The sequence below is a fragment of the Saimiri boliviensis genome, chromosome 1, assembly GCF_048565385.1.
Source record: "Saimiri boliviensis isolate mSaiBol1 chromosome 1, mSaiBol1.pri, whole genome shotgun sequence".
Taxonomy (NCBI): domain Eukaryota; kingdom Metazoa; phylum Chordata; class Mammalia; order Primates; family Cebidae; genus Saimiri; species Saimiri boliviensis.
In genome coordinates, this window is record NC_133449.1 from 36,785,061 (window position 1) to 36,802,020 (window position 16,960).

The 16,960-nt window shown below is 43.6% G+C and overlaps 1 protein-coding gene across 2 annotated transcripts in view; it reads right to left on the minus strand.

The window, feature by feature from the left end:
- Positions 1 to 16,960, minus strand: part of SULT6B1 (sulfotransferase family 6B member 1) — a 42,540-nt gene that overhangs the window by 14,129 nt on the left and 11,451 nt on the right. The window contains exons 2-5 of one of the 2 annotated variants that reach the window (XM_039474514.2): positions 11,535 to 11,631; positions 7,948 to 8,053; positions 6,856 to 6,968; positions 2,202 to 2,291 (exon numbers count right to left, since the gene is read on the minus strand). In XM_039474514.2, the coding sequence (XP_039330448.1) occupies positions 2,202 to 2,291; positions 6,856 to 6,968; positions 7,948 to 8,032 (288 nt within the window). In that variant the 5' untranslated portion in view covers positions 8,033 to 8,053; positions 11,535 to 11,631. Of the gene's footprint in view, positions 1 to 2,201; positions 2,292 to 6,855; positions 6,969 to 7,947; positions 8,177 to 11,534; positions 11,632 to 16,960 lie in introns of those variants that run through there. The other variant, XM_003926813.3, reaches the window with a different exon arrangement.

Sequence of the window (16,960 nt, forward strand, 5' to 3'; positions counted from 1 at the left end):
CCATGCCAGGCTAATTTTTCTGTTTTTCGGTCTCACTGTGTTGACCAGGCTGGTCTTGAACTCCCGGGCTCAAGTGATGCTCCTACCTCGGTCTCCCAAAGTACTGGGATGATGTTGCTCTTTTCTTGCCCTTGAATTCTTACAAAAGTGAAACTCTGTTCAAAAGCCTGCATACCCCACATCCAACGCTTTATAAATTACTTCAGTTCTGTTTATTATAGAGACACTAAGGAAAAATATGGTCACTGCATTCAACAAGGGAAATTATGTGTTAAAATGGTATTTCAGACGTATAGATTCTCAATATAAGGACAAATTATTTAACAGCACTATTCAAAGCTGGATTAGGGGATACAGATCTTTGTCACTGGAGGTGCTCAATCACGGTCCAGCCACTTAGTGGAACTCAAACATCCCATAGGAATTAGTGCAGATGGCCTGTAAGATATTTTAAGCTTCTTGTGTCATGGCTACAAAGCTGCTCCTTCTAAACCTCCACTTCCCTAACATTTGCTTTCCGACTTTTCCTTTCTTCTATTGCTTCCCCTCCTACCTGTTGCCGCTGAAATTGTAGTTACCTTTACAGTTTTCCTCTTTTGCCTTCTCTGCTCTTACTTCACTATTCTCCCATTCTTCTTGCTAGCATCAGCACTAGTTTAATTTTTTTTTTTTTCTCGAGACGAGGTCTCACTCTGTTGCCCAGGCTAGAGAACAGTGCGAGATTTTGGCTCACTGCAACCTCCGCCTCTTGGGTTCAAGTGATTCTCCTGCCTCAGCCTTCCAAGTAGCTGAGATTATAGGCACGTGCCACCACACCTGGGTATTTCTATATTCTAGGTTGGGGTCAAAGTCATTGCAGTTTTTGCCATTAGAAGTAATGCAAAAACTGAAACCACTTTGGCGCCAACCTAATATTTTTTGTAGAGATGGGGTTTCACCATGTTGGCCAGGCTGGTCTTGAATTACTGACCTCAAGTGATCTGGCCGCCTCAGCCTCCCAAAGTGCTGGGATTATAAGTATGAGTCACCGTGTCCAGCAGGGAGTGTAAATCTTTTTATTTTTTCTCCTCCTCTGCCAGGAGTGTAAATCTTGATTGTAACTAATTCAAATCATTTTCTTCTGAGACAGAGAAAAAGATACCAGGAAATAAGGAATAGAGGGGAGATCAGGTGAGAGGAAACAAAAAAGGTGGGTAAAAAGTAGTAATTACAAGAAATATATCAATACTGATTAATAAAACAACATTTTTAAACAAATGGTAAGAACAGCCAAAGCACATATCATCCTGCATGCATGCTGTGAAGTTTGTTACTATATGTGAAATTGAGAAATAAAATAGTTTTGGCTCAGTATGGTGGCTCATGCCTGGATTCTCAGCACTTTGGGAGGCCTTGGTGGCTGAAGGATCTCTTGAGGCCAGGACTTCAAGACAGGCCTGGGCAACATAGTGAGATGCTGTCTCTATAAACATTTTAAATACAATTTAAAAAATAGGTTTAGGCCTCAGGTAAATAGTGCTCACCAGAAAGAAAAAAAGGAATAATTTTTTTCTCATTTTACTAAATTGTATTTTTTTGTTGTTGTTAAACACTCTAAATATTCTAGTGGGATTCTGAAATTTATTCACTAAAACAGATTATAACATACATTTTATTCTGACAGGGTGTGGTGGCTCATGCCTCTAATCCCAGCACTTTGGGAGGCCGAGGCAGGCAGATCTCAAGGTCAGGAGATCAAGACCATCCTGGCCAACATGGTGAAACCCTGTCTCTGCTAAAAACACAAAAATATTAGCTGGATGTGGTAGCATGCACCTGTAGTTCCAGCTACTCAGGAGACTAAGGCAGGAGAATTGCTTGAACCTGGGAGGTAGAGGTTGCATCCAGCCGAGATCGTGCCATTGCACTCCAGCCTGGGCGACAGAGTGAGACTCCATCTCGAAACAAATAAATTAATTAAATAATAATAAAATAAAACATTTTATTCTATGCATATGTTTTATATCCTTGTTGAAAATGCATTTGACTTGACTGCAACTATAGCAAATATATGTGAAGAAAGAAACAATAACAAAAAACCTAAATGTCACACTTCATTTATTGAACTTTTATGAGGAGGAGCAAACTCATGATATACTTCCAAAAAACCTGTATCTATACATAGAGATTTCAAAGAATTATCAGTAGGAAAGGACACTTACCTTGGCTTTATTCTTGAAGATAGACCCAGGTAATTTGTCATAGTGGAGGTGAGTTGCCAAAATCCTTGGTGATGGAAAGTCTTCCATTCTCTTAAAAATATATACAAAAAGGTGAAAGTGTGTGTGTGTGTGTGTGTGTGCGTGTGTGTGTAATCACTCATCAAACATTCCAAGTTTGGTATCTAAATGATAGTTTCTAGCACTACTGTCACTGTATCTTCTACTCCTCCTCCAATATTTCTTTTTTTTTTTTCTTTTTCTTTTAAGACAGAGTCTCACTTTGCTGCCCAGGCTGGAATGCAGTGGTGCGATCTTGGCTCACTGCCACCTCTGCCTCGTGGGCTCAAGCAATTCTCCTGCCTCAGCCTCCCATGTAGGTGGGATTACAGGTATCTGCCACCACGCGGGGCTAGTTTTGTATTTTTAGTAGAGACAGGGTTTTGACATGTTGGCCAGGCTGGTCTCGAACTCCTAACCTCAGCTGATCCGCCCACCTCAGCCTCCCAAAGTGCTGGGATTACAGGCGTGAGCCACCACGCCCAGCCAATTTTCTTTAATTTCTATTTTCTTACTTTGTGGAGATGAGGAATGAAGAATCATAAATAAACAAATAATTAAAATATTCTTGAATTTCTTTGTTGTACCCTGCTTACCATTTCCCAATTGTTTTTGTAATTTTTAAAAATTACCTTTTCCCACAATTATATCAAATCCATTTTGTTCAAGACAGCTCATAATTTGAAATCTATACTTTCATTTAATTTGGATCTCTTCTATATTCAAGGTCTTTAACAGAAACAGTCAAGTCTTTCCACAGTTCCTGCAAATCCATTTTTAGCATCTAAATCTTTCTGTTTAACCAACTAAAACTCTAGACAATAAAATATCTCAGTGGAACCTGAAAGTATAGAGCTCCTTAAACGTCCGAGAAATGTTTTATGAGAGAAATTCTTGTCAGTTTATGGACTAAAGTGATTGATTCTTTTTCTGTAATCTATTTCTATAGATAATTTTGAAGATAAAATTATCAATTTGATCTGCCAGGATTAAGGGTTTTCACTTATAATCAGATCATTAGTATATGTTATGCAGGGAAGTAAGGCTTCAAGATTTTTTTGGAGACGGAGTTTTGCTCTTCTTGCCCAGGCTGGAGTGCAATGGCGCGATCTTGGCTCACAACAACCTCTGCCTCTTGGGTTCAAGTTATTCTTCTGCCTCAGCCTACCAAGTCGCTGCGATTATAGGCGTGTGCTACCGTGCCTGGCTAATTTTGTATTTTTAGTAGAGATGAGGTTTCTCCATGTTGGTCAGGCTGGTCTCGAACTCCTGACCTCAGGTGATCTGCCCTTCTCGACCTCCCCAAATGCTGGCATTACAGGTGTGAGCCACTGTACCCAGCACCAGCTTCAACCTTTTTTTTCTTTTTTTCTCTCCTAGTTTGTCTGCTTCTCATGATTCCTGGCTTCAAATTTTTAGTCCCATATCTGTAGAGGTCACACAATTGGTTGGTTGCTGCTACAGTATAAATACTCATTGCAAGTGATACAAGGATATTCAGATGTTTGTAGACAATTGTTCTATAAAAACTTATTGGAAACACATGGACACAGGGAGGGGAGCACTACACACTGGGGTCCGTTGGGGGGAAATGGGGGAGGGACGGGGGGGTGGGGAGGTGGGAAGAGATAGCATGGGGAGAAATGACAGATACAGGTGAGGGGAAGGAAGGCAGCAAACCACACTGCCATGTGTGTACCTATGCAACAATCTTGCATGTTCTTCACATGTACCCCAAAACCTAAAATACAATTAAAAAAAAAAAAACCAAAAACTTAGTGGAGATCCCAACTCAAGCAAGGGGGCAAAAAATGAAATTTTGAAAATAAAACACAATTTAAATGAATGCTATGGGCCTAAGTGGTGTCTAGTAGCATAAAATCTGATTTACATCTAGTTGTACTTTTAAACGTTTGAAGCATTTTCATACTCATTCACAACAATCCTCTTAAGATATTCTAACCCCCATTTTAGAGATTAAAAACAGCTTTGAGGTTTTAAGCACTTTGTGCAAAATTGCATAGGTGGTTATTTTCGGATTAAGTAATAGAGTGTGGTTGCCACTAAACTGCACAGCCAAAAATTATGTACAGACACATGAGAAATTGTAAAGTTTACTAAGAAGATTAGAAAAGCACCCAAGGGAAAAATGGAAGTCAACTGTAACAAAATTAGATAGCTATACAATATATGCTACTATGTTCATTAAAATGTGTAATAAAGCCCAAAAGTAAGCAAAGAGTAGATGCCTTTTTTTTTTTTTTTTTTTTTTTTTTTTTTGAGACAGAGTCTTACTCTGTCAACATGCACCAAGCTGGAATACAGTGGTACAATCTCGGCTCACTGCAATCTCTGCCTCCTGGGTTCAAGCAATTCTCCTGCCTCAGCCTCCCTAGTAGCTGGGACTACAGGTGAATGCCACCACGCCCAGCTAATTTTTGTATTTTTTAGTAGAGAGGGGTTTCACCATGTTGGCCAGGATGGTCTCGATCTCTTGACCTCATGATCCACCCACCTTGGCCTCCCAAAGTGCTGGGATTACAGGTGTGAGCCACCGCACCCGGCCAACTAGATACCTTATTTAAGGAAAAATATGTATTCCAGAAAATTTCTCTCTAAAGCAAATAATTGTTAAGTGAATTTCATTTCACGGATTTCCATTTAAAAATAAAAGACATATTGGCCGGGGGCAGTGGCTCATGCAGGTAATCCCAGCATTTTGGGAGGCCGAGGCAGGTGGATCACTTGAGGTCAGGAGTTCAAGAGTAGCCTGTCCAATGTGATGAAACCCCGTCTCTACTAAAAATACAAAAAATTAGCCAGGCGTGGTGGCACACGCTTGTAATCCCAGCTACTTGGGAGACTGAGGCGAGAGAATTGTTTGAACCTAGGAGGTGGAAGTTGCAGTGAGCCGAGATCACACCACTGCCCTCCAGCCTGGGTGTTCTGTCTCAAAAAGAAAGAAGAAAAATTGAAAGCTGGATAAATGTTGGCATCATTTCTAAAGATGATTTTAAGCACTCTCCTTAGAAAAAGGTTATGCAAAGTCCTGGACAGAAGTCTATGGGCCTTTCCCTTTCTTTCCTACCTAGGACAAAGCTTCTTACTGCCCCTGCTGGCCCGTCCTATGTCAGTGTTCCTGGGCCTGTCTTGGCTAAGCCTCCATCGGGTTTGCTTTGGTACAGGTGACCCTCCCAGGTCCCTTGTTGCCATCCAGATCCAGGATTCAGCACTCAGCACTCACCCTCAAACTACCCTCCCCGAGACTCCAAACCCCTATCTCCTTTACCAGGTATATTCCTGCTACTTTGGCCTAATCCATGGAAATGAGCTTCCTTCCATCTAGATTCCAACTTTCGAGTTTGTATTTGCCATCATGCCAGTGTCTCAGTCACCTTTCAGATACTGTTTCCTAAGTCCCAATCCAGTGGTTTTATGTAGTAGCTGAGTTCTGTCTGCCTGATGGGAGTTTTGAAAGTTTTACTGAGACTGTGGCTCCCCCTTGAATTCAGCCTTCCCTTCCTTGCTGCATCCTGGCGTGTCTAGGAGTGGGGAGGGGCTGTCTTCCTTGTTCTTGCTCTCTGCAAGCACTGAAGTCCTGAGGCAGACCCTCCTCCCACTCCTTTCTTGCATTCCCTGGGCAGGGAGTAGAACGTCCTACCTCACACCCAAGTTCCAGTTGTGACTTGCGGTGTAAAATCTGGGAAGGTGAGTAGTAACAGCTGCTAGAGCGACCTGTTATCCCCTTCACACACATCAGTGACTTACTCTTAGCTAATGCTTGATTCCTTCCCATCCCTTACACATACACAAATCATAACTGAGATGGGTAAATAAAACATCATGTCTGCCTCATGCCTATAATCTTAGTACGTGGAGAGGACAAGGCAGGAGGATCGCTTAAGCCCAGAAGTTCACTACCAGCCTGGGCAACAAAATGAAACCCTGTCTCTGCAAAAAAAACAAACAAACTTTTTTTTAGGTTAGCCAGGTGTACTGGCACGTGCCTGTAGTACCAGCTACTCAGGAGGGTGAAGCAGGAGGATCTCTTGAGCCCAGGAGATCGAGCCTGCAGTGAGCCATGATCATACCACTCACTGTACTACAACCTGAGCAATGAAGTGAGACTCCATTAAAAAAAAAAAATCATGCCTTACTAGAAAAAGACTGGTGATTCCCATTAGCATCCTGCACAGGTCTATGTCTTCAGAGATGAGGCTTTTCTGTTCATTTCCTGAGGTTTCTCAGCTTACTTTTCCCCTACTTAAAAGAAAAAGAACAAAAACAGCCTGCCTATACAGTACAGTTGTTAAGAGCTCAAATTAGAAAGCTTGGGTTCAAATCTTGGTTCCATCATTTATTACCTCCTTTACCTTGGGCAAGTCCCTAGCAGTTCTATCTTTTGTGAAACAGTAATAAGGTTATTTTGCGATAGAATGAGATAATACCTGAAAAGTGCTGAGGATATGATAAGCACACAGTAAATTGCAATAATTATTAGTATTGCACTTTATAAACTGAAAACTAAAGAATCTCCAAACTGGAAGAAATATTTCTATGATAATTTGCCATAAGGTTAAAAGCTGCTTGTACTAACCTGATATTTTTCTGAATCCCCACATTCAAGAACTGGGAATTCTGGATATTCATACTTCTTTTTAGAAACAGCAAATATTAATTCACTGACAATGTGGAGAATCCAGTTTGAACCTATCAGAAAAATTAGAGAATAAAAGCTCATTATGATGTCTTGATATAACAAAAGCATGTTACTTTAGCATATACGTAATAAAAATTAAAATCTACAACCATTCTCTGATATGTGTATTTAGTTCTTCTGTATTTGCAATAACGTGGGCTATGGAAATAAATAGTTTGATGGAAAACAGCATTTACCTATATTAATATAAAATTCAACTTATTTCTCAGGTGTCTCCTTTAACAAGGGACAATACTTCATTTTGAATCCAGAATATGTTTCTTATAGAACACTGTTATGTTAAAGAAATTATTTATTATAAGTTAAACACATTATTTTACATTAAATCAATACATATTTTCTACAGAGATCTGTAACTTAAATTTTTTGAAAACACAGCATCAGCTAAGAAAAAAGAAAAAATATTAAATGAGGTTGGCTTTAACAAACAGCAGTAGAAAGAATTCAAAGCAGATGGTAGAAAGCAGGATAGTTTAGAGTCTTCATGTCTTATTTTCCATTCATGAATGATCTTTGTAAAGTGATTTGAGAAACGGAAGGAGTAATATTTGATCCTGAAAAATAATTTATTACATGAAAATCATCACATAAATTATAGAAGTGGCCGTGCTTTAGTCCAGTCAGAAATCAAGACAAAATCGCTGCTGTTGTCACTCCTCCTTGCCAGCTGGACTTTCCCACACTCATGCTCCTCCCTTCCAGGCCTGCCATCCATCCCCTTCCACCATCCATCCTCCATCATGGCCTTTCCACACAGAGCTCTTCCTGCAGACCCTGGGGTTTTTGAATCTAGCAGTTCTATTTACTGATTTTACAACCTCGGTACTTAAACCACAGTGGCCCTCCTCCTCACTGATGCTTGGCCAGATTCCTGCACTGAGGAACCGCCTTCATCCCACCTTTGTCTCACACCCTCCCCAATCTACTCACTATGAGAAGTGTACTTGCAGGAAAAGCCTTGTTACTTACCACACTTTGGATAAGATGCTACCACAATGTCATCATGTCTGGCTTCGAAGGTCTCCAGCGCTTGGAAAGTTTCTGAGGTGCACATGGTGATGGGGTAAGGAATCCCCTGATAGGTGAAGAATAAGTGAGAAAGTGCAGTTTCTTTAGATTTTTCTAAAGCTTCATCAATGTACTCAATAAATTTGGACTTATCGGCCATGGTGGCTCCCTGCTAATGAACCTCCTCTGTGGCTGTCCACAGGTAGTGATTGCTTTTAATGGAGTTATGCAGGGGCTGGAATAAAGGGCTCCTCCCAGTCACATGAAAAAAGCTATCATTTAACTCTCATCCACCCCCTCCCTCACTTTTGCATATCCTCCTGGCAAAAGCTAAACCACAGGTGCAAAACAGGCTGAGGATCAGGGAATTAATTATCCCAGGGTTGATTACATGACCATTTAGGCAACCTGCCCAGTGAAAGTAAGAATGGAATCTCCTAATAGAAGAATATATATATTAAATGTAAGAGGCATTTAATCAGGCATGAAATTTTTCTTTCTTTTTTTTTTTTTTGCCCCCCCTCCACCTCTCCACCTTTTCGGCATGCAATTTTTCTACTAGAAATTCACAGAGTGAAACCTCAGTTCTCTCTTGGGTTCATAGATTTCCACACACATCCTATGTGGTGTGACAAGGAAGCAGTGGGATTGTGAGGTAATTTGGTGGTGTGGAAAAGAGACCGGAATTGGGGACAGTCTTGGGCACTGTCGCTTACTGGCTGAATAGATTTACAAGTCTAAAGACCTGAGTCTGAACCTTGACTCTACCATTTACTAGTTGTGTTACTCTGAGCTAATGATAATCTATCTCTAAACGTTTATGCAAAATTGTTAACAGTGGAAATGTATCTGAGTTACCCCGTATGGGTTCGCAGCAACCTCATTTCTTGCCTCCTTCAAAGAAACAACTGGCTGAGGGCATAAGGCAGAAAAAGAGACTGAGGCAAGTTTCAGAACAGGAGTGGAAGTTTATTAAAAAGCTTTAGAGCAGGAAAGACAGGAAAGCACACTTAGAAGAGATCCAAGTGGGCTACTTGAAGAGCAAGTGCAATGTTTAACCTTAATCCTAGGACTTTATAGGCTGGCCCACTTCGGGCATCTGACTCCCCTTTCCCATGATTCTTCCCTTAGGGTGGGCTGCCCTCCTCACCTTCGGGAAGTGAGCATGTGCAGTGTGTTTAGGAAGCTGTACTCATGCCCATCTGAGGCTTTCTTCCCTTTTCCAGTGTAGTGCCCCCAGAAGGTCATACTATGTCATTGTGTCTCTTAACGCACATGCCGGGAAGTTGCTTTTCCCTGGTATCTGTATTCAATTAACAAAGTACGACAGGTGTGGACCATCAGAAAATGGCCTCTCTCTGGAGCTCGCTGCCAATCACTCAACATTTCTGGTGGGGGAGAGCCCTCTCCTGCCTCCAATCACGCCTAAGTACCTGTAACGAAATGGGAATTGTGACAGTTGCTCTTCTTTTTTGGGGGATGGAGCCTTGCTCTGTTGCCCAGGCTGGAGTGCAGTGATGCCATCCCGGCTTACTACAACCTCCACCTCCTGGATTCAAGCTATTCTCCTGCCCCAGCCTCCCAAGTAGCTGAGATTACAGGCATCTGCCACCACGCCTGGCTAATTTTTTGTATTTTTAGTAGAGACGGGGTTTCACCATATCAGCCAGGATGGTCTACGATCTGACCTCGTGATCCGCCCATCTTGGCCTTCCAAAGCGCTGGGATTACAGGCGTGAGCCATCGTGCCTGGCCCCAGTTGCTCTTTTTTTTTTTTTTTTTTTTTGAGACGGAGTTTCACTCTTGTTACCCAGGCTGGAGTGCAATGGCGCGATCTCGGCTCACCGCAACCTCCGCCTCCTGGGCTCAGGCAATTCTCCTGCCTCAGCCTCCTAAGTAGCTGGGATTACAGGCACGCACCACCATGCCCAGCTAACTTTTTGTATTTTTAGTAGAGACGGGGTTTCACCTTGTTGACCAGGATGGTCTCGATCTCTCGACCTCGTGATCCACCCGCCTCGGCCTCCCAAAGTGCTGGGATTACAGGCTTGAGCCACCGCGCCCGGCCCAGTTGCTCTTCTTTAACTATCTAACAACACAATTGTGTGGTTCATAGAGGAGAACCACGTTATAAAGGGGAATACGAATGCAATGCTGTCTCTGGTCCTGCAAGTACATTTCCCTGTTGGTCAGGCTCTCTAGAGTGAGATGCCCACTCCCAAGCCAGAGCCTTTCTCTAGCAGCCACTCTCCCCTTTTTCCTTTGGGTAAGTTGGCCCACATTTCCCATCTCCCTTGGTGTGGCCCTGTGGCTAAAACAGTAAGTGGATGGCTCTCCAATCTTCTTTACTCCCTTCCCCACACCTGGAAGGCAGACATTGTGTTGGCAAGCCAGATTTGCTAATTCAGAGGAAAGCAGCACTCCAGGGGGTGGCAGGCCAACATGACAGAGGAAACCTGGCTCACTGATGGCCTTGAGAAACAGAGCCCCCCTCCCACGATTCACACTCTAGAACAGGGTTCCTCTGACCTGCGTGTGAAGGAGCATAATTGTGCATCTTGTCTGAGCCACTGAATTACTGGAATCTCAGTAGTTACAATTATAATTACTCAAAAGTGACAGCAGTTTAGCCTGTATCCTACCTCGTACATTTTCTGGGTCCAAATTTACTCTTTGACCTCTTGTTAAGTAAAATATCTATAAGAACCTAAAGTGCAATAAAAAAATACATATATGTATGAAAAGTCAAATATCTATAAACACAGCCTGTATATTTCTTATTTCTCTCCCATTCTCTTCCCCACATCTTTTTTCTTACCCTTCTTCCATTTTTCTAAGAACATAATTTTTTGCACTATATTTACCTTTCTCTGAATCAATGTTAACCAATTAAGAAGATGACTTCTAGCTGTGCTTAGATATGTAGCTGCAGTCATTCATGTATTAGTTAAAAGGATAGCTAACATTGTTGAGTGCTTGCTTGTACCACATCCACTGCCAAATTGCTAAGAACACAGGAATGATTTCATGTAATTTCCTAACAGCCTTATGAAATGGGTGTTGCTTCGCTACCTTTTGCAGTTAGGTTCATTGAGGCCACAGGGGCTAAGTGACTTCTAGAGGACAAGAGGTGAAGGTTGGTGGGAGGAAAAGCAGGTTTTAATCAGAGAGCCAGCAAAAAGAGAAGATGGTGAACTAGTGTTCTAAAGTACCATCTTATAATTAAAAATTTACCATAGGGTTTTTAAGGGGGAAATGTGTGGGAGCCATGTGGGAGTGGTGCAGGATGCAGGGTCTGTGTGTCGTTTTGATGGCTATCTTGGTTAATTGCCTGTTTGGAGATCTGGTTGGCATTATCTTGACTTCAGCTCAACAGTAATGGAGAAATTGTTTGCTACTCCCCCTAAGCATGAGGATTTTGCAACTGGGGCTCTGCACCTGGTTTGTTCCAAGATGAGCTTCTGGAATTTTTTAACCAAGAAAACAATGAGATAAACATGCATTGCCAGAGGAGAATGTCTGGAGAGGGAAGGCAGAAAGGCATTTACAGTCAGATCTCAAAGGGCATGGCTTTAATTGTTAGTGCCGGGGAATTCTTTGGTGCTTCTTTACCTGCTGTGAGAAACAAGGCCGTGGGACTTTTCGCTGCAAAAAAAAAATATTATTTTCATGAGGAGAGAGATTTTTATGACCACGAGGGCAATGAATTTCCTGGGTTCTAGTGAGGCAGGATGGCAATGCCCCCGCCTGGGCCCAGCTCGGCCTGGTGCCCCGGCCTGCCTATGTTACCGCTCATTCAGACCCATCGCTCCAGGGCTGGCCCAGCCTGGCTGCTGCTTCCCATCGCTGGGACGGCTTCAGGCACGAGTGGCAGGTGGAATGCCACAGTGTTACAGCCTTTTTTGTACCGGCATTTGGCGGATCCCGAGTTCTTGTCCTGCATCCAAGAAGAATGAGGTTATGCTGACAACTGAAGAATGAGAAGGACAGAGAATGGAACACAGGAATGGAACAGCTCTCAGTAGAGGGGACTCAGAGTAGACTGCCACCCTAAGGCAAGTAGTACCCCTCCCCCTGAAGGCGGGTAAGAAAAAGGCTGAAACACTGTGTCCCCACCCTTCACCGGTGGAGGACAGCCACCCAACATGAAGGGAAGTAGTAGCAGGGCCAGGCCAACCGGGGGACCGTGGGCTGGAGCGAGGCAATGGGACTAAAAGAGCTGTTAGCATGCTGTAACACCCGCTCTGGGGTTTGGAGTTGCTAGCATCCCTGTTTGTGTGTCACCATGTTCCCCCTTCCAGACACCATTGCTCAAGGTGGAAGCAGGTCGTAGCATGGTCAGCCCAGCTGCGGGCTAAGTGCGGATTCCACCACAAGCACTAGATCTGGGTGGGATTGTAAGCCAAGAGCAGCTGGTTCAGTTAGTTGGGCAGGGTGCCTCCTGCAGTGAGCCCAGGGCCTGAGCAGGGGTGTCGCCCACCTCAGAGGTTTCTGGCTGGCTAAGCCATCGAGAAAAATCCTGCATCACTAAAACATTTTATTTAATAACAACATTTTGGCTGGGTGCAGTGACTTACGACTGTAATCCCAGAATTTTGGGAGCCTGAGGCGGGTGGATCACCTGAGGTCAGGGTTTAAGACCAGCCTGGCCAACATGGTGAAACCCTGTCTCTACTAAAAAATACAAAAATTAGCTGGGTGTGCAGGCACCTGTAGTCCCAGCTACTTGGGAGGCTGAAGAGGTTGAGGCAGGAGAATCGCTTGAACCTGGGCAGCAGAGGTTGTAGTGAGCCGAGATCATGCCATTGCACTCCAACCTGGGCAACGGAGTGAGACTCTATCTCAAAAAAAAAAAAAAAAAAAAAAAAGCCGGGCACAGTGGCTCACGCCTGTAATCCTAGCACAGTTTGGGAGGTGGAGATGGGTGGATCACCTGAGGTCAGGAGTTCAAGACCAGCCTGGCCATCATGGTGAAACCGCATCTTTAAAAAAAAAACAACCAAAAGCCCCAGCATTTTGTGATAAACACTGTATTCAATATATACATCAATTCTAAGATGCATTCCTATTTCAGAAATGTAAGCATATGGAAACCGTGCATCTTGGAATTGAAGAAATTCTATATATCAACAGAAAGTATCTGAGGGGAGGTGGTGGATATATGAGAGTAGCTTTTTATCTCTAGTTTACAGAGTGAAAGGAAATGGCCAGAGAGGGTTTCTAGGTAGGCATAGGTATCTGGGTTTCATTCTGTAGGTGAATATTTATTTTTTAAAAAGCAGTATGTGAAAAGGCAAAATCAGAATATCTGAATATCTTAATATTTTTATATTTCTATACATCACTCCCACTTGGAGGCCTTCTTGTCTTACATAATAATGCGATGATATTCACTGTGGTTGTGAAGGTGTATTTAAGAATTTCCCTCCCCAAAAAGAAAAGAGGGGCAGGACTGAACTCCTTGCCAATCTGCTTAGTGGGATTATCCTTCACATTACAAAGAGTGTTTCCCTCCCATAAGGTAGAATTTAAGACTTTGATTCCAGCAAGGTTGTTGTTTGCTTGCTTCTTAATGAGTAAAACCCTTAAAAAGACAATAGGTTGGGTCTGGTTCCAACATGAATGCCTGTAATTACAGGAGGACTTAGGAGGCTCTTAGGGATTGGTAATGTGAACTCTGATTCTTGTTAGTTTGCCTAGGCTTAGGTCAACCTGTCAACCTTAGAATTCTACATACTCAACTCTTGTCTGGCAAGTATAATGGAGGGAAACAGCATGAATAATTAGAGAATAAACTGTATTGTGTGATATATTTGTACTATCATACCTACGAGCGCAGGTGGGTCTCATGTTATATGAAGTCTTAGCTTGCTATTCAGCTCCCTGTGTCTTACCCATATTGGAGATAAATTACAGCAGACCTGTCAGCCTTCGCTGTTAAAATGTGTGCTCTGAATGAAGAGACCCCCCCCAAACAGGCTTTGTGTGAGCAACAAGGCTGTTTATTCACCCGGGTGCAAGTGGGCTGAGTCCAAAAAGAGAGTCAGCAGAGGGCAGTGGGATGAGAGTTGGTTTTATAGGTTTGGGGTAAGCAGTGGAAAATTACAGATGTTATGGTTTAGGGTGGTTTTTTGCAAACTGGGAGGGGGTTGTAGGATCTGGAGTCATGAGGCTGACCAAGGTTAGTTATAAAGTCCAATTGCCTTATCAAATGAGGCGGGAATAAGGAACAATAGAAAAATGTCTCAAATTAATTAGGCACTGCAGGGATTGATCATTCTTACTCTTTTCGTGATCTTCCAGTTACTTCAGATTTTCTAATTCTGGGAGGCCATCCAGAGGTGTACGTGCAGGTCACAGGGGTTGCTATGGTGTCCATGGTGCCATCAGTCAGCCTAAAAGGCCTTATGTTCCTGTCTTTCAATATTAGTAATGTAAAGGAAAAAGAAATGAAGAGTGGAGGGCAGTGGAATATTAGGAAGGCTGGCACAGAAGGGTGAGGGTGTGATGTTTCTAGGGCTTCTTTGAGCAGGATTGGGGGCAGTGAGGAAATCTAAAAATGGGAAAGAATTTAGACTGCTGGGAGATCTCAGGGCAAGGGGTGGTACTGTGGGGTTGTTAGACGGTGTGTTTGTTGTATTGACTGATTGGTTGTCACTTGTACACGATTTTGTAGGAATTGAGAGATTAATCGGAAAACACAGGGTCCAAATAGAAGAAGGACAAAGATAGGTATCAGAGGACGAAGGATTGGAAGAAGCCATGACTCCCAGTTAGAGAGTCAGCCAGTCCAGCCAGGTCCAGAATACCCATTTGCCAGATTAGTGAGCTTTTGGGCTCTGTCTTTTAATTTATTGATGGCATCATGTACAAGGCCGGACTGGTTTACATAAAAACAGCATTATTCATTTAGGAACAGGCAAAGACTTCCTTTTTCAGCAGTCAGTAAATCAAGACCTCTGCGGTTTTGGAGGACAACGGCAGCTAGGAAATTTACTTGAGATTGAAGAAAGGATAGTGATTGAGTTAATTCTGCAATGCTAGTAGAGAAATCATTAGAGAGGCTGTAGAAGGTGACGACTGAAGTGGTAAGGTCTGCTATGCCTGTGCCGAGCGCAGTAGTAATTCCTAACCCTACAAGTAAGGGGATCAATGAAGTGACCCGCTTGTGTCATGTGGGGATTTCAAGGGGAACAGGGAGGCTTTCGTCCCTGTTGGAAAACTGAATTTTGGGAGTAAGGAAAACTAGGGTATGACTGCCTGTCCGGTTGGTAGGAAGGCAGATGTAAGAAGAAGAACCGCAGAGGAAAAGAGTCCTTGGCTTAGACAGAGCTGGAAGTGCAAACTGAAAAGGTGAGAAAGTGTTCTGAGAGGGCTGGGGCTTTGGACTCAAATGCGAAGGGAACCAGCAAGGGCTGTGGCTGTTAAAGGTTGTAGCAGGGTTTGGTAGGTTAACTGTGTGGAGGGACAGCTCTTGTTTTCATGGTGTATGAGAAGGCGTGTGGTATCTATAAGTAACCACTCACTTTCATTAACAAGATTGGGTATGAGTAGACAGGAAGAGGGGTCTGGAGGAGAGTCTGAGGAGCACGGGGAGGGCAGCCCAGGGTAAAGTGAGAGGCAGGGCAAATGCCGACTTAGGCAAGACCTGCTATTGACGTTTTTAAGGCTGCTAGGGAATAAGAGAGGGCTTTTCTGTAATGCGCAGTTTGTATGCTTCTATTTTTTGGTTAACGTGGGTAGCCGGGCTCTTGAGGTGGAGTGTAAAGGAACACGAAGAGGGCAGGAGATTTCCCAGGGGGATTCCAGTGTGTGATTGTCGGGAAATGCATAAGAAAGTGGAGAACGGAGCAGAGGGAAGGGCTGTTAAGTTGACACGGGGGAAAGATTACATAGGTAGCTGCGTAGAACAGCAGTCTGTTGGGATGAGATTTCTGGGATGTCTCTGTTGACTCTGTCTAGGAGGAGGTAGAGGAGTTCTGGGGTGTACAGATGGGGGGTGTTGAAGGAGGTCTGGAGATGTAGAGAAACGGGAGAGTGTCCAGTCGGTCAGTAAGGTGGGAATGGCTGTGTAGCGGGATGAGGAAAGGGAAATGCATACCCAGCAATCTCTGGCTAAGGAAGGGTTCGAGTTGGCTAGGAGAGAGTGGGTTAGGTTTACGGTACGTTGGAGGTAATCAGGGAGAGGTAGGGGGTAGCAGGAGAACGGGGGCGAGATTGAGAGTGAGTATAAAAGAAAAGAAGGGAACTTCATCAGGGTGGAAGAACTGGAGACTTCCTTGCCACAGAAGGTCATCTAACCACTATAGAAGAGAGTTGAGGGTGGCAGCCTGGGATAAAACCATGAAACAGCGGCTGTAATTGCCTAAAGGAAAAGTGTAAACTGGCAGTATAAACAAAAATGGGCATTTCAGTTTCTTTGGGAATTTGAGTGAGCTTTAGAGAGGTTATGACTTCCAAGAGGAGGTAGAGGAGTCAGGTTGGCTGTCTGACGGGCACAGCTTCACCCTGGGCTGTGAACCCACTGGGGAGGGTCTTGCAAGTGGACAGCAGTTGGGGTGCCATAGACAACCAGAAAGGGTCCTGTCCTCTGAGGTTGTAGAGACCAGGGGGCCTGGCTTTTTATCAGAACTGACTGTCTGGCTAGGGTGTCTTCATATGGCTGGGTATCTGGAGTAGGTAAGAGAAGGTTAGCAGCCTGGTGAATTTCATGTCAGGCCTGCTGGAGGATTGGAAGGTAGTCACCAAGAGGGCTGGTGTCTAGAGTAAGGTTGGCCCCAAGCAGGAAGGTGCGGCAGTATAGGAGTTCAAAGGGGCTGTACCCTGTGGTTCTTGAGGAGTGGCCCGAATTCTGAGAAGAGCAAGTGGTAGAAGAATGGTCCAGTCTTTCTTAAGTTGGAAGCTGAGTTTGGTGAGATGTGTTTTTAAAAGGCCGTTAGTTCTTTCTACTTTTCCTGAGGACTGAGGATGGTAG